At 45.9% G+C, this 24216-nt stretch overlaps 1 protein-coding gene across 1 annotated transcript in view; it reads right to left on the bottom strand.

Moving 5' to 3' along the window:
• DNAH14 (dynein axonemal heavy chain 14) overlaps nt 1–24216 on the bottom strand; it is a 137304-nt gene that overhangs the window by 100032 nt on the left and 13056 nt on the right. Inside the window, exons 9-20 of the mRNA XM_036355199.1 lie at nt 20903–21034; nt 20408–20658; nt 19014–19143; nt 16986–17256; nt 16458–16503; nt 16265–16362; nt 14035–14189; nt 12183–12527; nt 6863–7204; nt 3617–3986; nt 1105–1295; nt 413–658 (exon numbers count right to left, since the gene is read on the bottom strand). Of these exons, the coding sequence (XP_036211092.1) occupies nt 413–658; nt 1105–1295; nt 3617–3986; nt 6863–7204; nt 12183–12527; nt 14035–14189; nt 16265–16362; nt 16458–16503; nt 16986–17256; nt 19014–19143; nt 20408–20658; nt 20903–21034 (2577 nt within the window). The remainder of the gene's footprint in view (nt 1–412; nt 659–1104; nt 1296–3616; nt 3987–6862; nt 7205–12182; nt 12528–14034; nt 14190–16264; nt 16363–16457; nt 16504–16985; nt 17257–19013; nt 19144–20407; nt 20659–20902; nt 21035–24216) is intronic.

The raw sequence follows: 24216 nt of genomic DNA on the forward strand, positions 1-24216 counted from the left end.
ATACATTTTTTTTTTAAAAAAAAAGAGAAATAACACAGGAAATGAAAATGAGGCATTCCTCTCCAGCACGCAGATGACAGGGCAATGGTCCGGGCACGGGCACTGGGGGCCTGTGGGCATTGGCAGCGGCAGCGGCACTGCCGGGAACGTGCCGGCTTGCGGGCTCCTGTTTGCCTCTTGCCTAAATTCACCTCGTCTGCCCAAATGAAACGTTCTGACAATTCCTCATGAACGGCGAACGTTTCCATAAAAAGTTATTTTTTTTTTTAGTCTTTTATCCGCTATTCAATCCATTTTGATGTAAGTATTTCAATGCATTATTCAAACCCAAAGCTCCCAGATGGCAAAAATGTGAAGTGATCAACAAAAGGGTGGACGATGACCGCAGGTCCCCTTGGTCCCCACCACCTACCTTGATGGGCTCGCTATACGAGGACCCTTTCACGGTGGCGAGCACGACCTGCGACTCCTCCAACTGGGCGAGCAAGTCATCCAGAGACGAAATGATGAGGATCTCGTCCGTCTCCGTGTGATGAAGGACCAAGTGCAAAGGGGTCGTCTTCCAAAGGTCGATGATCTTAAACAGCAGCTTTTCAAGGGCAGCTTCGTGCGTGGCTGAGGTTGAGATTTCATTGATTTCATTTTCATACTGACACATCTGGGAGGGAAAGTCATGTTTTTTAAATGTCAGCGCAGATCATTCCGAATACATGGAAAACGGAAGACCGCCACGGACACGTGGTGGGCCAGCGGAAACAGTGAAGGTCGGGTGCGCTGGGGTTCCATCCCGACCACAGGCTGCGTGGCGGGACCTTTGTGACGCGCCCCCCTCCCCCCCATGTCCTCATTACAGCAAATCATTTTAGTAGATTAGAGGCATAAAATACTGTGACCGATTTCATTAGAGACTGTCAACACTGAATCACGAAACATCAATGAAGCTTATTGTGAGCCCGGCGCAAAAATAGAAAAACCTTCCACCAGACGTCCCATGAATTCCTCCCTTTTCTAACTCCCCATCCCTGTAGATGTACCTGCTCGCTTAAAATTAGCCCCGGTGGCATTTCAACCGTTTTTGTTGTATTCTGAACGCCTCTCGCTTACCTTGAGCACGAGAAGACTCTCGATGGTACAGTTTCTATCGAGGGTAATGGACTTCCCGATGATCTCCTGGAAAGCCTCCCAGTGCCGGGGCTTGAGGCAGGGGTTCCCCAGGGCGATGATGATGGGCAGCTCTTGCTTAAAGCCGGTCACCGACTGCTTCAGGAACGCTACCATGTTGTTCTGGGGCAAGTCTGTGAACAGCAATGGGTCGGTGGGCCGATGGCATGCTCACTGTATGTTTTAAACCAGACTGCGTTGATCAGTTACTCGTCTGTCTGCACTGAAACAGTGAGTTTTATTGCTATCATCCTCCCGTAAGACTGAACTATGGAGTAAAGAGAAAGGGCACTGCAGATCAGAGAACCAAGTTACCTTATGGCATTTGATGCTAGGGAAGCTGCTACAGGGTTCCGAGTGTCACTGACAAGACAGACAGACAGACAGACAGACAGGCACACGTTGGCATTCAAAAGACTGTAATAGGGCCCGGCCGGCGTGGCTCAGTGGTTGAGCATCGACCTACAAGCCAAGAAGCCACAGTTCGCTTCCTGGTGAAGGGCCCATCATTGACGTTTCCATCTCTCTCCCTCTCCCTGCCTCCCCGAAATCAATACATACATATTTTAAAAAAGAGACTGTAAAGGTTTGGAGCTTTTAAATCCTGCTCAGTAAGGAACAACATCACAGGGAAAAACAGAGTCACTATTTTTTCATAAGGAAGATACTTTAACACTGAAATGTAGGTGAAAGCTTTGCCATGGCACTGACACCACTGAGACACAAGACTCAAACCTGTGCAGGTGCAGGTTCGACCCTTAGAACTTTTTTTTTTACTGCCCCTTAAAAAGAACAGGGAGGGGCCCTGGCCGGTGTGGCTCAGTGGCTAGAGCACTGGCCTGTGGACTGCAAGGGTCCCAGGTTTGACTCCAGTCAAGGGCACATGCCCAGGTGGCAGGCTCGATCCCCAGTCGGCTGGCGTGCAGGAGGCAGCCGATCAATGATTCTCTCTCATCGTTGATGTTTCTCTCTCACTCTCTCTCCCTTCCTCTCTGAAATCAATAATAAAAAATATATGTATATAAAGAACAGGGAGGGGGCAGAGAAACAGCCAAAGCTGGGACCCATATTCTTAAATCTCCAATTTGTACAGCCGGGGCCTCTTTGATAAAGCCATGTTGAATAATGGCAATGTTGTTCAAGACGTGGCTAAATAAAAGGACAAGATAATAACTTTGGATTGTGCAACTCTAGACGCTGGCAAACAGACAGCAAGATGTCCCCTGGGAAGCCATGGGTAAAAGAAGGTGTGGCCCACTAGTTTTGTATCTTGTTCTCTGAACACACACAACAACATATGGAGCGAGGACGCCCGGGATGAGTGATCCGTGCACGCAGTGAGGCTGCAGGCCATGTGCTCCCAATTTCCCTCTCGACTACACTTTTGTGGCAGGGCTGTCTCTTTTGGAGAATTTAAATACAAGCAATCTGAAGTGTCTTTCTAGAGCAACGATGGCGAACCTATGACACGCGTGTCAGAGGTGACACGCAAACTCATTTTTTTGGTTGATTTTTCTTTGTTCAATGGCATTTAAATATATAAAATAAATATCAAAAGTATAAGTCTTTGTTTTACTATGGTTGCAAAGATCAAAACATTTCTCTATGTGACACGGCCCCAGAGTTAAGTTAGGGTTTTTCAAAATGCTGACACGCTGAGCTCAAAAGGTTCGCCATCGCTGGGCTAGAGTGTAGCTGAGAGGTGAGGGAGGGATTTAAAATTCTGCCTCGATTTCCCCTTCCCACGTGAAAGGCTTCCTTTGGGAGCGGGTAGGATAGCGCACCTGCTCGCACGGGCACAGCACCTCTGCACTGACCCATTTCCCTTGTGACGCTGAGCCGAGGGGACCCCCTCAAAGCCACTTTCAGCTGCGTCCCCACTGCCCAGAGGGCCTGCGATGTGGGTGCAGACCCCGCAGGTGGGCCCTTAGCATCCACCCAGCTCTGGCCCTAGGAAGAGCCGGAGTCCAGCGGGAAGTGTCTGGGGCCCGGCCTGGTTTAAAGGAGACGCAAACTGTTACTCATGACGTTAAGCAAATTTGGGGCCCAAGTCTCCATCTCTTTTTTTTTTTTTTAAATATATTTTATTGATTTTTTACAGAGATGTAGGGAGAGAGATAGAGAGTTAGAAACATCGATGAGAGAGAAACATTGATCAGCTGCCTCCTGCACATCTCCCACTGGGGATGTGCCCGCAACCCAGGTATATGCCCTTGACCGGAATCGAACCCGGGACCCTTCAGTCCGCAGGCCGACGCTCTGTCCACTGAGCCAAACCGGTTTCAGCTATCTCTTTTCTTTTGCTTCAGGAAATAATCCCACCTGTGCCCTGGGCTGTCTCTCCAGCCCTGAACGGTCAGGTCGTGGGGACTGGGAGAGAGAGGGTAACCTTGCTGACCCAGAGGGCATCTTAGATGTAACTCTGGGTGGGCCACCACGGGGAGGATGCGTTTACCTTTTTCCAGGACCAAGATCAGGCTCAGCCACTTGGACACATTGCTCTGCACCGATTCTATGTCAATGTCGTGAAGGGTGCTGGCCCGCCACTCCTGGAAGAGCGCTCTCCACTCCTCCTGCGCCTCCCACAGGATCTTCCTCAAGGTCAGCTCGTAGTCGATGTCGGAGATGTCGGCCGCCACCGCCTGGGTGAGCTCCTCCACGTTCAGCTGGTGCAGGTGCGACTGGGCCTCGCTGATGGACTCCTGGTAGTTGGTGCAGATCTGGACCTTGTTGGCGAGGGTGGCGGCTTCCTGGGAGAAGGCTTGGACCATTTCCATCGCAGTGGACACCGGGGTCCCCATGTGTAACAGGACAGGCGTCCTCACCTGGAAAAGAGCAGGGACACACGCCAAGAGGTCACAGCGCTTGGAAGGTGGCCACGCTCACGGACCGCGTCTCAGCACGCAGCCCAACGTCATGTGCAGCCACCATCTGGGGAGATTACCTTTAGCGTATAATTCCTTGTGTTGGTTACGATTCATTGTCATTATTTTTTTTAATATATTTTATTGATTTTTTACAGAGAGGATAGAGAGTTAGAAACATTGATGAGAGAGAAACATCGATCAGCTGCCTCCTGCACACCCCCTACTGGGGATGTGCCCGCAACCAAGGTGCATGCCCTTGACCGGAATCGAACCTGGGACCCTTCAGTCCGCAGGCCGATGCTCTAGCCACTGAGCCACACCGGTTAGGGCCATTGTCATGATTATTATTACCATCAGATCTATAATTTCCTGTGTAACTTCTCCATTTCAGGTGCTGTGGCAACACATTACCTTGCTTACGAAATCCATAAAACCATCTTCAAAGACAGTTACTAGTTTGTATAATTTTTCAAAGCACTTCTGAGGTTGTAAATCATTTTCCCGTCGTCAGATGGTAAGCGGCGGCGGTGCCGGGTGTGGCCCGCATTCCCGCTTCCTGACCCTGGTAAAGGGCGCCTCACTTTTATGATGCTTGGCACGTGTAGCCTCGTGTGAGAGTTTTATTCTTGCACAGGACATTGTGGGCATTTGCAACAAGGACATCCAAAGAGAGAGAGATGTGAGGAAAAGTTTCCTCCGATTTTCCTTAGTAAATGAACAACTTCTTAAGATTAAGGATAGTTTTATTGGTTTAGTCTTTGTATACCGTGCCATCAAAGGCAGGTGGGAGTTGTTTATTAAAATGTTCCTGAAAAAAACAAATTCATTTGGATCCTATCACCTTATTCTTTTGAAAAATCCAACCCATGGGACTGCATATCATACTGTGTTATGGGGAGTGTGGTCATCAAATCAACACTGAGAACACTGTAACAGTGAGTTGTATAAAACTGATAAACCATATATCTGTGAGAATGGATGAGGCTTAATATATAGTAATCTATCACAGCGATGCCTATATAAAATGGGTTGTAAGAAAAGTTTTCCTTAGCGAGCTTCTCCCATAATTTCCCACTCACTAATACTTATTTATAAACGAGTTATCTTGAGAGAGGAGTGAATACTTGAAGGACTAATCTTACTAGCTTACATGGAGTCAAGGCCAAGTTTTGCCTCTCCTACCAGCAGTCTTCAAACAGAGATCCTCCAAGAACGGTCGCAGTCAACAGTATGTACATGAAATAGTTTGAAAGGTTATACAATGGAAGTCAGATCTGGGCATCAACAGCCCCCCCCCCCCCCCCCGTCTCTCCCAATAAAACAGCTATCAACCCTGGACAGGCCCCAAGAGCAGCTACTGAGGAATCTGAGAGGACACAGTGAAGGCAGACTGAGGGAGAAGATGCTCATTTGAAATGCCACCGAATCGGCAGCGCGTCGACTATTTTTTCCTTCCAGGACCCCCTAGCACGGTTACTGGCGCTCAGTGAATGTTCGGTGTCTGACAGTTTGCTTCTCGTGATAAGTGAGGCTGGAACTACCATTACCACTGGACCTAGACCAGGGGTGGGGAACCTTTCTTCTGCCCAGGGCCATCTGGATGTTTGTAACATCATTCGCGGGCCGTACAAAACTCACTGCTGGTGGGAATGCAGCCGGGTGCAGCCACTACGGAAAAACAGGATGGGGTTTCCTCACACAATTAAACATGGAACTGCCATTTGACCCAGCGACCCCACTTCAAGGGAATATATCCTAAAAACCCCAAAACATACCAATCAGAAAGAATGTACGCATGCCTACGTGCATAGCAGCATTGCTCACAATAGCTGAGATCTGGAAACAGCCCACGTGCCCATCAGTAGATGAGTGGATAAAAAAGTGGTGGCACAGCGACACAACGGAATACTATGCAGCTGTTAAAAAGAGGGACCTCTTACCCTCTGAGACAGCATGGAGGGACCCTGGAGAGTATTATGCTAAGTGACACCGGTCAGTCAGAGAAAGACAAATATCACATGATCTCACTTATCTGTGGCTTCTAATGAACAAAACTAATGGGCCAACAAAACAAGACCCTAAGCATGGAGGCATGGAACAGACTGACATGCCTCCATGTGGGGGTGGGGGGATGAGGAGAGAGAAACCAAAGAACTTATCTGCTTATCCGCACAGCCCATGGAGAGGAGGAATAGGGGGGCGACGACCTGGGGGGAGCAGGGGGGAGGAGCTGGGCAGAGAGAGGTAAAGGGGAGGTGGAAATGGGAGGCATCTGTATTATTGTCAACAATAACATAAAAAATAGTAATCATTTTAAGAAATTAAACAAAAATTACCCTGCTATATTCAATCAAACATTTAACTAACTCACCCTTAATGCCTTGGCAGGACCAGACCAAATGATTTCACGGCCTCGGACGGCCCATAGGCCAGACGTGCCCCACCCCTGCCCGAGGCTAAGACCCAGGAGGATCTAAGGGTTTCTTTGCCCTTTTCAAGCCATGCCTTCCCCCTGCCCCCCGGCCCCCTCGGGCAGTCCGTTGAAGCCTGTGGTGAACCAGCTTTGCTGCTGTTTGCTGTCTACCTTCACTCACAATGGAAACACATTTCCATAATGGAAGCAAAATTTCAGTTGGAGGTTAGTGAGGACAGACACGCACTGTCACTGCCCGTTCAAGCTTCACGCGTCATCCAGAGTCTGTCTGTGGGTTCCAGGTGAGGGATCCGTGGATTAAATCACTGACCGAAGGGTCCACAGGAAAAAAACCACCGGCCTGCTTAGGCCGACCTGAGACCAAGACCTGGCTGACTTTTCACGGAACACGGAAACTTACTTTGGCCTTTAAATTACTGGCGTCGGTCCTCAGACTGGTGACGTAGGCTTCCAGGTTGTCTCGGAACTTGCCAATGGCAGCGTCCTTGTTCAGTTTGCTTAGCTTCACGGCGCTTTTCAGCTGAGTAAACCTGATGAGCAGCACTTTATGGGTGGCGACTTGCTCTTCTGAAATATAGACCTGGTAGTAGCTCAGAACGGAATACAGCTGAGCAATGGTTGAGTACTCTTTCTCCAACTGCGATATTCTGGAGGAAATTGCATCCAGAAAAGTAAAATGTTCCACAAATTCTTCTATTTCAATGGGATGACACTCCAGTTTTTTCAACGATGAGTCTATAACCTGCAATCATGGACACGTCGATTAAAATTACATAATGATTTTTCGCTACTTTCGAGGAGTAATTACTCGTTTTTAATACCTCACACTAACTTACATAATTATAACTCTAGGGGAAAAATGAAGACATCATCTAGAACATTGATACCCAAACCAGATATGGACGGTTAAGGAAGAGAAAATTACAAAGCAATTTTGCTTCCAAGTATAATAAATGCAGAAATCTTAGAAATAATGTGTATGCAGCCTGGCTGGTGTGGCTCAGTGGTGAGCTTCAACCTATGAACCAGGAGGTCACGGTTCAATTCCTAGTCGGGTCACATGCCCGGGTTGCAGGCTTGATCCCCAGTGGGGGGGGGGGGGGAGGGGGCGTGCAGGAGGCAGCCAATTGATGATTCTCTCTCATCCTTGATGTTTCTCTCCCTGCCTCCCCCTTCCTCTCTGAAATCAGTAAAAACATATTTTAAAAAGTAATAATAATGTACAGGTATGTGCCTGTGCGTGCTGGCAATCTACGTCTATCAATTTGGATGCGAGATTAACCTTAGAAAGTCCATTAAGGCAATTACCCAGGTTAAAAGATGAAAGAAAAGCAACCATGATCACCGCAGTAGCTGCGGAATAAGCATTTGATAAGATTCGCTTATGATATAAAAAAATTCTACTATATTCCTTTCAAAATAAGGGAATTCCCTTAATTATGTAAAGGAAAGCTACCCAAAGCCTCAGGAAACAAAAATGCCTTTGGGGGATGCAGCAGCCAGGAAGAGAATGAACCAGCAGAACTCTCAGAACAGGTTCCCCAAGCTGCTTTGAGCCCATCCCGTGTTTAGTAATTTCTGATGAAAAGCGAGGCATTGCTGATGCTGCATGTCGCAGAGGTCTGATTCTTGCTGCAGTTATTTCAAGGGTTCGGTCCCTCATTTGGTGAGGGGGTTGTTTGCACATCTTTTTGCAGTTTGCTCCCTTGGGGGCCTCGTTTTCACCTTTGCATTTAGAATGCAGACCCCTTCAGTGACCAGCTCCATTGCTGAGGCGAAACCCTCTAGGCCAGGGGTCCTCAAACTTTTTCATCAGGGGTCCAGTTCACTGTCCCTCAGACCGCTGGAGGGCCGGACTATAGTTTAAAAAAAAAACAAACTATGAACAAATTCCTATGCACACTGCACATATCTTATTTTGAAGTAAAAAAACAAACGGGCCGTAGTTTGAGGACCCCTGCTCTAGGCTCTCCACTGAATACCCTCTCTGCCCACTGGGACCCTCCACTCTGACTGCCTGGGACTTGACTCGCAGGAGCTCTGGCCACTGTTCTGCTTACGGCTCTGGGGGTTTTAGCCCCTCTCTGTGGATTTGGCTCCAAGCCCAGACATGCTTGGTAGCTGCAGCTGGGAAAGAGTCCTGGGTCCTGAGATCCTCGTGCACTTTTCTGCTGTTTTATTTGTGTGTGCGTGCGTGCGTGTGTGTGTGTGTGTGTGTGTGTGCGTGCGTGCGTGCGTGCGTGCGTGCGTGTGTGTGTGTGTGTGTGTGTGTGTGTGTGTGTGTGTTTGGGCAATGGTGGTGGTTTTTGTTGTTTTGCTTTTCCTAGCTCCCTTCTTTGACTCTAAACATGAAAATTTTTATCCATCTCAACTCAGTGAGGCCACTGGGCTCTCTTCCGGTTCCTCCTCCCTGTACTTGTGGTCCAAAGCTTTCCTCCAGGTAGAAATCCCGTATGTTCATTTGCTTTCCTGGTCTCCAGGACCACAGTCCTACACTGCTGGTGATGCAGTACCTAGAAGTATTTCTCTCATTTGTTTGCTTCCGTCTTCTGTTCTCTGTATAGCGGGAAGTGAAATTAAGTCTAGTCCTGTTTCTCTATCATGACTACAGCAGAGCTTTTGAGCTCCAGCAGGCTCACACCATCACCAGAGCTCGAAAACATTATACTCTGATTCATTTCTGCGGAATTCAAATCTTTAAAAACTCGATGAAGATGACCTTAAGTGTCACATAAAAATGTTTTTAATCGAAGAGACATATCGGTAGTTTAGTAACGATCTAGAACTAAAAGTACTAAGTCACCTCCGTGAAGACTAAACGCTGGTGGAGGGTAGGAGTGGGGAGTTCAACTGTCCCAACATCTCATTTTCAAAGGAGGGGAGAACTAGGGAACGACACCGTCCTACATACCTCACCTCACTGGGGCAGTCAGTGCACAGGTTCGGGAGGCTGGACAGGCAGATGTGTTTGTTATGCAGTAGCAAAGTATCTGGCCACAATGGTCCCTGGGACTTAGAAAATGTGCCAACCCAGGCTGTAGCATTAGGGTAAATAGTAGGACAACTTTTGCATCGTATCCTGGGTCCTCTTTGTGCTCCGAGCGAAATCCTACGAGAGATGAACTCGGGCTGGGCCCAGACTGAGGGGGAATGAAGCTGGATGAGAAAATTCTTCTCTGCCTTTGGCAGGGAGCTGACTTCAAAGGCCGGTGAGGGCGAGCCAGCAACTGTTTCTGTGCTCAAAGCAGGAGCCTGAGCAGGCGACAAGACGAGGGCCCTGGCTTTTCATAAAGAGCCTTCCCTGGGTTTTCTCAGACAGCTCACTGGCAAGGTCTATTTAGGAAGTCACCTTCCCTCCCAAGTCTGAGCAGCAAATGAGCGGTCACACGTTTAAGGCTGGCAGGGAGGTATAGCGCGCAGGGCCGGCAGCTCAACGGCAAAGCGCTCAGGCCTAAAAACCGTGTCCAGGCTTCAGCGCTGATGAAACCAGGAGCAAGTTGAACGTCTCTTTTTAAGCAGCAGCTGAAGCCCAATCACCAGGGCCATTTCCTAAGGCATCCCCAGCCCTCCAAGCTCATCCCTGCAGATAATGCACCGCTGCACCTGCCCGGGGCCCAAGAAGCACAACCCTCCGATGCCAGGCCCGGCCGAGGTCCAGAACAGTAACCCAGGGGATCGTCATTCAGGGCATGACCGGGGGTCACAGGGGACAGAGGGCGAGGGACGCGGCCCCAGAGACCTGAGCCAGAGGCCGCCGAGACCGACCAACCAAACAGCTTACTCGACGGCCCAGGGCGATGCTCGTTTTTCTGCCCAGCGAACTCTGACGCCTGATCGAGAACACTCTAGATCGGGGGTCCTCAGACTACGGCCCGCGGGCCACATGCAAATACAAATATTGTATTTGTTCCCGTTTTGTTTTTTTTTACTTCAAAATAAGCTATGTGCAGTGTGCAGAGGAATTTGTTCATAGTTTTTTTTTTAAACTATAGTCCGGCCCTCCAACGGTCTGAGGGACAGTGAACTGGCCCCCTGTTTAAAAGGTTTGAGGACCCCTGCTAGATGTCTGTTTCCCCATTTTCTCCTTAAAAGGGTGGGACTTTTTATCGCCCCTGCCCTGTTCCTTCTCTACCACTTTATGATGGGCAAACGGGGCTTAGAGTTCTTCTTTTATGAATAGGTCACATTAGGTGCCACTCTCGCACTTGACAGAGAACTGGACTAGCACATGACCGGCCCAAAGATGATAATGTACAACGGGGCTCCGCCTGCCTCCCCCGGCCCCGGCTCTGCCGAGTGCGAGCCAAGTGCCTCGGGGGCAGGAGCCGTTATCAAGGGGCTCGGAGCAGAAAGGAGGAAGGATCCTGGTTCTCTGCCTGCATCACAGCTACGGTACCAGCCCTGGCTGACCAGCGTGTATGCTTCCGCATGAGACAAATAAACCCCTGGTTTCATACACAGTGTTTTTGGGGTGTCCTCGCACTTGTTGGGAAATGGGACCTAAATTAAACAGAGTCATTTTTTTTTTATGTTACAGGATTCCTGTGGATCTAAATCTTTAAGGTGTATTTCATTACGGACAGCACACAATACTGTTCATTGAATAGGCCCTTTGTAATCTTTTCTTCAACTGTTGCATTAACAATTCCTAAATGTTCTCTCCTTCTCAAAATACTCCCTTTCTCTCTTTGATTTCTTTGGTTACCCCTTTGGTATACTTGTGAGCTCTTCCTCTAGCCATCTCCCAAATGTTGATATTCGTCAGGCTTCTGTTCTTTTCTATTTTTTTTTTTTTTAGAAAAATATACTTTTATTGATTTCAGAGAAGAAGGGAGAGGAAGAGAGAGAGACATCAATGATGAGAGAGAGTCATTAATTGGCTGCTTCTTGCACACAACCTGGGCATGTGCCCTGACCGGGAATCGAACCGTGACCACCTGGTTCATAGATCCGTGATCAACCACTGAGCAACCCTGGCCGGGGCTGTTCTTTTCTATTGTCACCATACACACAGACAAGGGCATTCTCATTCACTTCGATGATTTCAATGACAATACGCATGCTGCTCATTTAAATATCTATTTCCAGTCTAGACTCTGTCCTGAGACCCAGACGGGCGTACCTGAGTCTCTCTACTTGAATATCACACAGTCGAACACGCACGGCGTTCCCTCGCCCAGTGAGTAAGACCACTACCCATGCTGTGGCCTCCCCCCCAAGACCCAAAAGCATCAGTCCCTGCTCTTTCATTCTTTCCATGGTGCCATTCACTATACCCTACTGATTCCATCTCTTAGATAAATCTCAAACCCATACGCTTTTCAGCCTGCACCCTGCGACTTCCCTGGCTCAAGGTATCCTCATGTCTCCCCTCAATGACAGAAACAGCGTTCCCCCTGAATTGTCCCACCTGCCTCTGTTCTCCACTCTGCAGCCAGAGTGGCCCTCACACAAACTCAAACAGCCCCTTCCTCGCCCCGCCTCACCCCGTGCCCGGCTCCCGACAGGGAGAGGAGGCAGAAAGCCACGCGGGCTACCATTCCAGGGAAGGTTTCCCCGGGGAACGGACGCCTGATCAAAGACCCGGACCCAGAAAACGCATGTCGGCATTTTTCTGAGGGTCACAGTCATCGGACGTGCTTTCTAAGGACCTATTTTATGAAATGATAACCGACTCATCTTGCAGGGTCTCCAGCGGGAGGCGTTTCCCAAGCACTTACTTCCAGGAGATGCGTGTTCTTCCTCTCGATGACGGACCGCAGGAGGGCCTGGCTGGTCTGCAGGATGTCCTGCACGTGCGGCAAGCACTCCGACTGGTAGTCGGCGCTGACCACGTTGAAGATGCCGATGCGCTTCTCCGTGACCATACTGACCACCTCTCGGAGGTAGTGGAGGAACTTGCCCAGGATGGTCCTGAACTCCGCGGAGGTCAGCTCTTCCACCAGGGCTATTTTCATACTCGTGACTTTGGCCCGCTCGACCATCACGCAGTATTTTATGAACCTGCGGCTGTAACCGTCCACCAGGTTCATCGAATTGCCCAGGATGGTCAGGAGACACACAATCTGTAAATAAAAACGTGACAGCATGTGACTTGGGGAGTGAAGAGAGCATGGCCCGATGTACTCGTAATTCTGTGAAAAACATGCAAAACAGCAGTGATCTGTCCAATTCATGTCATTAGAAACCTCTACTAAATAAATATGTTGGAAACATAAGACTAAGACATTCACAGCACTTTTTTAAAAATATATTTTATTGATTTTTTTTTTTTTTTTAACAGAGAGGAAAGGAGAGGGATAGAGAGTTAGAAACATCGATGAGAGAGAAACATCCATCAGCTGCCTCCTGCACACCCCCTACTGGGGATGTGCCCGCAACCCAGGTACATGCCCTTGACCGGAATTGAACCTGGGACCCTTCAGTCCGCAGGCCGATGCTCTATCCACTGAGCCACACCGGTTAGGGCTCACATCACTTTTTTATATTTGGCATTTATGTAAAGGTACACAAGGCGATTGAACTATACAGTTAGCATCTACTAGAGACACCAACCGGTTATTTCTTTGCTGGTCACCGGGGTTTAGTTTATGTGCTCTATGCCCTAGGAAAGGCCAGTCCTAGCCCTGGTCGGTTTGTTCAGTGGTCAGAGCGTCAGCCCATGCACTAAAGGGTTGCAGGTTCGATTCCCGGTCAAGGGCATGCACCTTGGTTGCAGGTTTGATCCCTGGCCCCGGTCAGGGCACGTGAGGAAGGCAACCAATCGATATGTCTCTCACATCGATGTTTCTCTCTCTCTCTCTCTTTCTCTCTCTCTCTCTCTCTCTCTCTCTCTCTCTCTCTCTCTCTCTCTCTCTTTCTCTCTTCCCCCCCCCTTTGCCCTCCCTCCATTTTACTCTTCCTTTGGGTGAGAATTACAAAAAAAAAAGAAAGGCCAGTTCTATATACTATGTGACATTACCCAATTCCTAAAACACGGCTACTCTGGATAGGGTAGAATCCTGATCCAAGCTAAAACCATTACAGTCTCTCATCAATTTGAACAAAAAATACGCAGTTTGCCCTGGCCGGTTTGGCTCACTGGATGGAGCATCGGCCTGGGGACTGAAGGGTCCCGGGTTCGATTCCAGTCGGGGGCATGTACCTTCGTTGCAGGCACATCCCCAGTGAGGGGTGTGCAGGAGGCAGCTGGTCGATGCTTCTCTCTCATCGATGTTTCTAGCTCTCTATCCCTCTCCCTTCCTCTCTGTAAAAAAATCAATAAAATATATATTTTTAAAAAAATACCCAGTTAGATGGTAGTGGGAAAAGCCAGGGTCATGGCAAGTCAACAAAACAGCAAGACAATATTCAGAGGGGACCATGAAAGAGAAAGCCCATTCTCAGAGGTTTGTTGGGGAATAAAAAGTGAACAGAGGTGAAATATCATGAGGAAGAAGAAAATGGGAAGGATTTTCCAATCAATGAAAAATTATCGTATAATTTATAACAAGTCCCTTTCATCTAAGAACGTCAGTGGGTTTCTGGTCATTAAGCCAAATATTCCCCAAGGCACACTGTGTTTAAACTTACTTTATTTTGGTAGGCAGGGTCCATTTCAAACAGGATCTGACAATCTGGCCATGTGGCTTGCTCCTCAGCATCTGTGCCACTTTCTGTCGCATTCAATAAATCCGGATCAGTAAAATCAGACAAGCGGGGATCTTGGTCAAGAGGAATAATTTGGGCTAAAATATAGGAGTAAAAAGTTAATATTTTCCGAAGTCCTGACACCATATAATTACCCATGAGATCTAGAACTACTGATAACTGAAACTGGTTTATCATGGGGACTAGACAGTACAAATGGGACTTAAAGGCAGGTGTAAAAGTTGGGGTTTAATATTAGGGGAACAAAAGAACCACTCACAGGTAATTGGTGGTAGCGCGACGAGGCATGATTAAAACAGAAACTGAGAATAAGCCATTAAGTCGAACGACCCTTTCACAGGGGTCGCCTAAGACCATCGGAAAACACATCTATAATGACATATTGGTTTTGTGATGAATCACTATGCTTTAATGATGTTCAATGTGTAACAATGAAATTACATCCTGCATATCAGATATTTACATGACGATTCATAGCAGCAGCAACATGACAGTGATGAAGTAGCAACGAAAATAAGTTTATGGTTGGGGGTCACCACGACATGAGGAACTGTATTAAAGGGTCGTGGCATGAGGAAGGTTGAGAACCACCGCATCAAGTTAACAATGATTTGACGTGGATATGCTATGCGAAGACCATTATACCAATGTGCGGATACAAAGAGTAGAAGACACAGCCCCTGCTAGCAGTGAGTTCGTAATCTAGCTGCACGCCTGGATGTCCACAGGCAAAAAAATAACTTGCACCTACACTTTGCACATTAGAAAGTATCAACTCAAGATGAATCGTATCCCTGAGAATAAAACACACATCTATAAACCTTCCAGGAGAAAATGTAGGAAAGATCGGTGTGACCTTGAGTTAGAGAGTTTTTAGACATAAAATCGAAAGTATAATCTATGAAGACAAAACAATTGGTAAGCTGTACTTGATCAAAATTAAGGAGTTTAGCTCTGTGAGAAAGAAGTGAAAAGGTAAGGCACATTTTGCAAATCTTATAACGAATCAAGAACTTGTATCGGGAGTACATATAAAGACCTCCCCCCACTCAACAGCAAGGACAATGAGACACTGGATTCCTGAGCTTACAAAAGGAAATCAAGCAATGCATTGAAGCCCGGCCGGTGCGGCTCAGTGGTTGAGCGTTGACCTATGAACCAGGAGGTCAAGGTTAAATTCCCGGTCAGGGCACATGCCAGAGTTGCAGGCTCAACCCCCAGTAGGGGGCGTGCCGGAGGCAGCCGATCAATGCTTCTCTCTTATCACTGATGTTTCTCTCCCTCTCCCTTCTTCTCTGAAATAAAAAAAAATATATTTTTAAAAAACAAACAGTGAATTGGATACCAGTCTAGAAAAAGGGACCTCTGAACTCAGCAAACTACGGTGATGTGGTTGGAGAACGATGCTGCGTTCAAGGAGCCACAGCGGGTCCTGGTGTTCCAGGATCAACTGAGACTGTGGAGAAGGGATCAATTCGTGGGTCAGGCTGGTGACTGCCATGTCATGTCAGATTGTGTACACCCAGCTGGAACAGCATTAATAAAAATCTATTTAAGCCCTGGCCAGTGTTGCTCAGTGGATAGAGCGCCGGCCCGCACACTGAAGGGTCTCGGGTTCGATTCCCGGGTCGAGGGCAGGTACCTGGGTTGCAGGTTTGATCCCAGGCCCTGGTCGCGGCGCATACAAGAGGCAACCAATCAACGTGTCTCTTTCACCTCTCTCCCTCTCTCTCCCTCTCTCTCTCTCTCTCCTTTCTCTCTCTGCCCCCTCTTTTCCACTCTCTCTGAAAGCAATGGAGACTGTCCTCAGGTGAAGATTAACAACAACAAAAAATCTATTTAAGGTGGAAACAATACCTTTGTTTTTGGTGATATAGAAGATATTACTTAAGTCTCAAAATTCTGTAGTACATTATTGAGAAAAAATAAATCCAAGCCTCCACTATTTTCCTGATGCTATGGTTGTGTGTACAATTCCCACATGCTCAAATAATTTCAAATTCACATCGATTGATCCCAAAGAGTGTGAATCCATGATCTCTAAGATGCCGTAAGGTCTGCCACAAACCTGGGGAAAAGCTCCCAATCCCTACATTTAAGAAAATATTGCTGAAGGGTACAGTGTATCTAATGAAACACTTAAAATACTTACTTATGCATTTCTCAAGATCAGCCAGCATAGTCTGAATTTTTATTGAAAAGTCCAGTCTGTTGGGAGCAATTAAGAGATTCGTAGGGAATTCTAAAAATCTACGAGAGAAAACGATGAGAGCGAATTTCAACGCGACGCCGGAACGAAACGCCAAGTCTCATTCCTTGTAATTTCAGAAGCGTGTGCTACTTACTCATCGTTCTCGGTTTTATTATCGAAATCATCCATGGCTTCTATATCTATGAGCATCCATTGAAAGAAAAGAGAAGAAAAAAATCGATTGATATTTCTATTGGCTAAAGGACAAGCTGCTATGTTATCAGTGCTTCCCAAACACCCTAAGAATCACCTGGAAAGGCAGCGTCCAGCCAGCAACCCCCCTCCTCCCCCCCAAATCTGATTAAGGAGGTCTCAGATGGAGGCCGAGAGTGTGCATGTTAACGAGCACCCCAGGGGCTGTCCGTCCTCGTGAGGGGGGCTCCTCGGGCCCCCCTCAGCGACCAGTGGTATTAAGATTAAAAAAAATGGGTCATGGCGCTCCTGCTCGCATCCACCACAAATGGCCTGTTCCGTTTACATTTCCTTGGGGCCCCCTTCCTTCGGCATTGCTCAACATCACAATTTACTGAGCGATCATCCATAACGATGTATTTTTCTCTCCCTTGTGATGTCCCAGGTGCCAGGCTATTCCCTTTGTGCTTGCCCGTCTCATTCGTCTCACCTGAAAGGATGTCCACAAGGTTCAGCGTCGTGGGTCTCGGCCGCACGATTAGGAGCTCATCGCTTGAGGGTTTGACGCTGCTGACTTCACTCTCCGTTATTTCCTCCTCCTGGTACAGCACGGATTTCTCAGAGGACTGCTCCGACTCCTGGGAGCTCTCTCTGGAGCTGCTCGAAGAATCCCTCTCAGAAGGAATTCTCAAGTGTAGACTGACTTCAAATACCGGTGCGTATTTTGCCAGGTCCTTATCCAATTTAATGGAATTGAACACCTAATGTGACAGAGAGGTTACAGTTCTGGTGATAATATAGACGTAAAAGGACATTTAGCTAATACAGTCCTAAATTTTACATGATCAATAATAACTTCAGGTTAACCGAGTAACACTGTGTTGCCAGATAACTGCTATTTGCATGTTTTTTTTTTAAAAAAAAAAAGTAAGTGAATGAAAAAATAAATGAAATACTACAGTATTTTCCCCAAAACTGTATAAACCAGGGGTGGGCAAACTTTTTGACTCGAGGGCCACAATGGGTTCTTAAACTGGACCGGAGGGCCGGAACAAAAGCATGGATGGAGTGTTTGTGTGAACTAATATAAATTCAAAGTAAACATCATTACATAAAAGGGTACGGTCTTTTTTTTTTTTTTTTTTTTTTTAGTTTTATTCATTTCAAACGGGCCGGATCTGGCCCGCGGGCCGTAGTCTGCCCACGGCTGGTATAAACGGATACCAGAGTGGCCAAATATTAATCATTTTAGAGCTTAATAAATACAAATTCTTAGGCCCCATCACGAGAGATTTTGAGTTAAAGGGTGAGGGGTCAAGGCCAGGAATATGAATCACTTAAAAGCTGCCCTAACCGGTTTGGCTCAGTGGATAGAGCCTCGGCCTGCAGACTGAAAGGTCCCAGGTTCGATTCCGGTCAAGGGCACGTACCTTGGTTGTAGGCACATTTCCAGTGGGAGGTATGCAGGAGGCAGCTGATCGATGTTTCTCTCTCATCGATGTTTCTAACTCTATCCCTCTCCCTTCCTCTCTGTAAAAAAATCAATAAAATATATATATATATTTTTAAAAAAGCTGATCAGGTGATGCTAGTGGGCACTCAGGCTCAGGACGTACACATCAGGAATATATTTCACATTCATTGCCCCAGGTCATAGCTCTTCACTTTGACACACACATTAGTATAGGCATCCCCACCAAGAACCAGGAGGGTCTGAGGTATCGATATTGTATTCACACAATGTGACTGCTCTTCGGCTCTGTCTAGGCCCGAGTTCTCGATTGATTGATCCCTCATGTCCACGAAGTGACGGGTTGTGCTGGAGGGGTGTGTCTTGATGTAGGCACCGGAGTCACCTGCTAGAACCCCAACCTTTAGCTCCGGTTATGAACAAACAGAGGCAGCTAACGTGTAAAGAAACGCCACTGGCACCCGGTGAAGGTGCTGGGGAAAGAGCTTGGGTGGATGCGGACGGCGACCTGCAAGCCTTAAAAGTCCTACACGCACGGGGACAGAGTTCCTGTGAGGGAGGATGAGACAGTCCTGGAAGTGGGATGCGATGGTCGCACCGTACTGGGAACGCACCGATGCCACTGAATTGTCCGCTGACAAGTGGTTCAAGTGGCCCATTTTCTGCTGTTTTACCACAATAAAGAAGTCCACGCCGGCAATTCCAAACGAATAGATAAAGTGTTGCATCGCTTGCTCTGGAAAATGACCTCTGCCTGGTATTTTCATTAGCACTGCCCACTGGTCTACTTCAGTGCCTAATTCAGTGCCTGGTACATAGTAAGAACACAATAATGCATGAAGGGAAGTGTGAATATAGCTTTCTATAGTGGAAGCAGAGGTGTGTGTGTGTGTGTGTGTGTGTGTGTGTGTGCATTTGTGTGTGTGTTTTGGGTAAGAAATTGAGCATTAATCATAAATCACATTTTAATTTCCAAACTTATTTCACTTACTTTTCGCTTATTCGTTCATTAAAAATCTATGTTTATATTTTTCAAAGACCACTTACCTCATTAATATCAGCTTCTGCTTTTAAGTCCGACTTTGGAACAGAAGTAGCATATATGTTTGAATTAATAACAAGTTCTTCATAATCATTTGTTATCCTTCCAGTAAGAGCAAAGATATCCTTGTATGTTCTAGATTAAGAAATGGGAAGCAAAAATGCAGTCTTTTAAATTCTTGTTATCTTGTTAATATCCACAAAACATAACTAGACATTCCCCCAAAGAAATATGGCCAATAAGCATGCAAAAATATGCTTAGCATCACTAATCGTTAGGGAATTACAAATCGAAACCATAACAAGATATCCCTTCATACCAATTAGGCTGGGTATTACTATTTAAAAAGGAAAATAGTAGTGTTGGTGAGGTAGAAGCCTGGTGCTTTGCTGGTGGAAATTAAAATGTTGCAGCTTCGCCCAGCTGGCGTGGCTCAATAGCCAAGAGGCTAACCCAACTACCATCAATAGATGAACAAACAAACAAACAAAACATCGTATATCTACACAAGGGAATATTATACACCCTTAAAAAGGAAATTCTGTTACATGCAACATCACGGATGAGCCTTAAACACACGGTGCTAAATGAAATAGGGCAAACGCAAAAGATAAATATTGTATGATTCCACTTATCTGAGGTACTCAGAATAGCAAGTTCCTAGTCACCGAAAGGACAACAGAGGTTACAAGGGCTTGGGGGGGGGGTGTACACATAGAGCAAGGAGTGACTGTTTAATGGGTGCAGAGACTCATAAAATTTAAGAATGGGATAATGAAAAAGTTCTGGAAATGAATACGTTGATGGTTGCACAAGACTGAATGTACTTAATGCCGCTGAATTACATATTTAAAAATGGTAAGTTTTGTTATATTTCACTACCATGAAAAATTCGTATGTCTCATTTAAGCAGAATTGACCCAAATTCCAATGGAAGCTTATGGTTTCCTTCTTGAATCACCCTGATATCTTTAAGAACTAAACTTTGAATTAGCCCTATACACAGAATTTCCAGAGTTAGCAAATAAAAGTACAAAACACCCAGTTGAACTGGAATTTCAAACAAACAATAATTTTTAGGATAGGTAATATTTGAGACATACTAAAAAATTATTACATATCTGAATTTCAAATTGTACTGGCCAGCCCATATTTTATATGGCCATCAGACATATGCAGAATTTTGAAGAAATATTGGAAACTTTTCTTAAATGTTATGGACAGTATTAAGCAAAGTTTTGCCAGGTAATTGTAAAAATGGAGCACATACAATTTGCTATAAGAAGAATTTTCAAATTCTCACTTCAACTATAGGCTATTTCCTCTACCATGGACAACCAATGTTTGCAACGCTATGATTACAAATTCCTTTTATCAGTAAAAAGAAAATATGATTTACTTGATTAGGTTCTCATTCCTTTTTTCCGCTGAAAATGGCATTCTAGCAGAACTATAAAATAATTCCAAAAGGAGAGTGACCGCAGTGTTCATCAGCTGGCGGATGAGCTCCTGAAATATGTAGTCAACCAGCATGAAAAACCTCAAAATTTTTTTTAATAAACGTCGATATACAGGCAGCTTGATATGTGGTCTGGCATCTTTAGAGAAGCTTGACTCAAAAAATTCTCTAATTTCTTCCTTTTCTGCCACCTACAATTCAATGAACACACATATATACTTAGTCGCACAAATATTTGCATTCTATACAACGCCTGGAATATTTCCTGTACGTGCAGCTAGGAAGTGCACAGTACTAGTTAGTTGCTAATTAACTAGTCCTTGGTCCCTCTACCGGCCCGTTTCCAACACTTTCTCCGGGGATGCGATTTGAAGCAAAGGCTTTAGTCAGTAACATACAAACTGATGCATTGCGAGGCTATCATGAAAGAGTTACCTTTAAAAGTGTACTTTTCATTTCTGCAATGGCTTTATCCCTGATATCCTCAAGTCGTTTGAATGTGCGGGAAGCTTGCTGTAACTGTTCCTCACAAAACTCATCCAGGGAGTATGTCCGAGACTTATTCAGCTAAAGGATGATAAATGTTGAAAAATGTCAAAATTTGTCCAAAATGTCAAAAATGATAAATGTTGCAAAATCAAAATTCATTTGAGAGAGAGAGAGAGAGTGGGGGGGGGGGGGAGAAAAACATTTTGGCCATCTTCTCATATCATAACGAGCATATTTTATATTTTCATTTGTAGGTTTTGCTTATACACTATATGCCTTATATGTTTTTCCTATTCAAACACCCATAGTTAAATATAAATAAATCTTTATTTAAAAAAATACACACAGAGAAAAATACATTATTTTAATTGTAACTAAAGTAAGCCAAAGGACAACAATTCAAGAGCTAATGTGTTTTTGAAATATCCACGAACCCCAGGGAACCACCAATCTCAGGAATTGCTTCACCTTGAAGTCCCAATGATTTGTAAAACTTAAAAAAACATAAACACTAAGTGTCGGATAAAGAGATTCAAATGAACTACACAAGTAAGGTAAGGATTCTTCTGAATTTATTCAGAAATTTCCATCCCACTCACTGCACCCTCCTCCCATAGGGGTGGGAAACAAAATCTTACATTTTATGAAACGCTCAAAATGCTGTCCCCCCGAAAGTGCAGTCACCCCTGAATGGGAAACGAAGTCCCAACTCCCGCTGGTTCTGTGGCCTTGGCCAAGTCACACTCTCTCTCTCGGACTCCATCTGTCATTTGAAAGGGAAGGTTTGGATAAAATGACCCACACGTATTCCCTCCTTTCTAGTTCCAGACGCACCAGGCCCCTTTAAAGCTGTGCTTTCGACTGGGGAATAGACTGGCCAACTCAAGAACTCCCTTCATGGTCCCCACCTTTGAACAATCCCCTTGTATGCATCCGTAACCTTGCTTCTCTCACCTCCTCCTCATCAATCCTCTTTGGCACCTGCACCCCCAGCTATGCATAGCCCCCCAGTCCTAACGCTCCATTGGCCAGCTTCCAATTCCTGACCCCAGGCTCCGTTCTCCCTCCATTTGACCCTGGTTTCTCCAGCCTCAGGAACCCCTTCCCGATTCTTGCCAACTGTCCTCATGCCCTCGCTAGGGGCGCCCCTGCCCTAAGGGCAGGCTCTGCTCCTACTGTTTCATTTGTCTGTTCTTCTTGGCCACACGTTCCAGACCCAACTAACTTGCAAAACTGAATGCTTTACTCATGCTCCTATTCCTCACCTGGCTGCTCCCCGCGGCTACCCAAACCCCGCAAGGCCTAGCTCAGGAAAGCCTTCCTTTGTGAAACATGCCCTAACCAATGCCAAAGGCTTCTGCACAGTGTCTGTGGCTTAGCTGTTTTACAGTATTGCTTGCCCGTTAGCATGACTGCTCACTGCCTCCTAACTGGTTGGTGAGCTACAATGCTTACCAAAACGGAGGGAATACCCTCAGGACCAGTTACCATGTTTACATGCAAAGGATAATCTTTTCCAAGGAGCTGTAAGAGGTGCTCCCTTTTTTCACTTCACACGCATCTCCTTTGCACAGCACTTTGCGTATAAAGGGTAATTCACAAACACGCGTCTGATTGGGAAGGTCTGTTCCCTGACCCTTGATGTCTGGTGGAAGCTGACATGGCTAAGGTCTCCAGGGAAGAGTCCTAGCCTCCCTTTTCTGTTAGGATTATCATCCACTAACATTTCAAGCACAGTCTGCAGAGATATTCTAAAGTCTCCTTTGCTTTAATGAAGTGAAGTGATAAATCCTGTCACTCAGCCATTCATCAAACAATCGAATACCACAGCTGCCCAACCAATTTCCTGCTACATTAAAACCGTATCAAAAGAAACACTCCCCTGGGAAATGTCTCCTACTTAACTGAAATTTAATCCTTTGGAAACAATATTCTCAATAGAACTATCCTATATAATAAAAGGGTAATATGCAAATTGACCCTAACAGCAGAATGACTGGGAATGACTGGTAGCTATGACACACACTGACCACCAGGGGGAAGACGCTCAATGCAGGAGCTTCCCCCTGGTGGTCAGTGCACTCCCACAGGGGGAGCTCTGCTCAGCCACAAGCCAGGCTGACGGCTGCAGCACAGCGGTGGTGACAAGAGCCTCTCCCACCTCCTCAGCAGCGCTAAGGATGTCCGACTGCAGCTTAGGCCTGCTCCCCGCTGGCAGGTGGACATCCCCCGAGGGCTCCCGGGCTGCCAGAGGGATGTCTGACTGCCAGCTTAGGCCTAATCCCCCAGGGAGTGGGCCTAAGCCAGCAAGTGGACATCCCCCGAGGGGTCCCAGACTGCGAGAGGGCACAGGCCGGGCTGAAGGACCCCCCCCCCCCCCCAAGTGCACAAATTTTTGTGCACCGGGCCTCTAGTACAAAATATTACTTTACATGTAGTGATTAATCCATCTTTCTTCATTCATTCTTTTATTTACTCATTCATTCAAAGACTACTGAGCACCTACTATGTAATAGTCAATACACATGACCAATTCTAAAAATAAGCTGTTGATGTACAAGTATTCATCTTATTATATGTGTATAGTCAACACGATTAATTTGAGCTGCTTGTCAAATGTATAACTTGTCCAAGCCCTCTTACTATTTCTCTGAGTCTAGATGATTATCAATTTTACTTTTCAGTTATCTCCCTCCCACAGTGGGTAAGGGAAGTGAAAGTCGCTGGAACCCTGTTCAATTGTATATTAAACACTTAAAATTTATCGTTTATATACTTAACCTTTTTGAAAGAACCATTGCATATAAATTAAACTAAATTGTTAAGAAGTTCACCCTTTCTTAGAACTGTGGAACAGGAGAATTCATAAATGTAACCTATACCTTTGCGTTGCAACTTATTACAATTTTTGACATGCTATACTGAGGGAAGATTAGCTAGTACCTATCAGTTATGCAGAAGATTGTTTATAAATAATATTGCACATTTGGAGTTTTGCAAACAAAGGGCTGCATAACAGACTTAGGTTAAGTGTAAGGAAGAAATTATTTATAAGAAATGCTAACTATTAAAACTGACTACCCAAGGGAATAAAGATCTTTACAGGTATTCTAGGACATTAGTCATCCATCGTGATGGTTTACTTATGGTCCTAGATATCTGTATTCCTTTGATTCAAAACCCCATTTGTTCTTCGTGTTTCTATACACCAATATTAGCTTATAGTAGAATACTTTTTCTTTTTTTAAATATACTTTTTA

The sequence above is a fragment of the Myotis myotis genome, unplaced genomic scaffold (genome assembly GCF_014108235.1).
Source record: "Myotis myotis isolate mMyoMyo1 unplaced genomic scaffold, mMyoMyo1.p scaffold_m19_p_21, whole genome shotgun sequence".
NCBI classification, from domain to species: Eukaryota; Metazoa; Chordata; class Mammalia; order Chiroptera; family Vespertilionidae; genus Myotis; species Myotis myotis.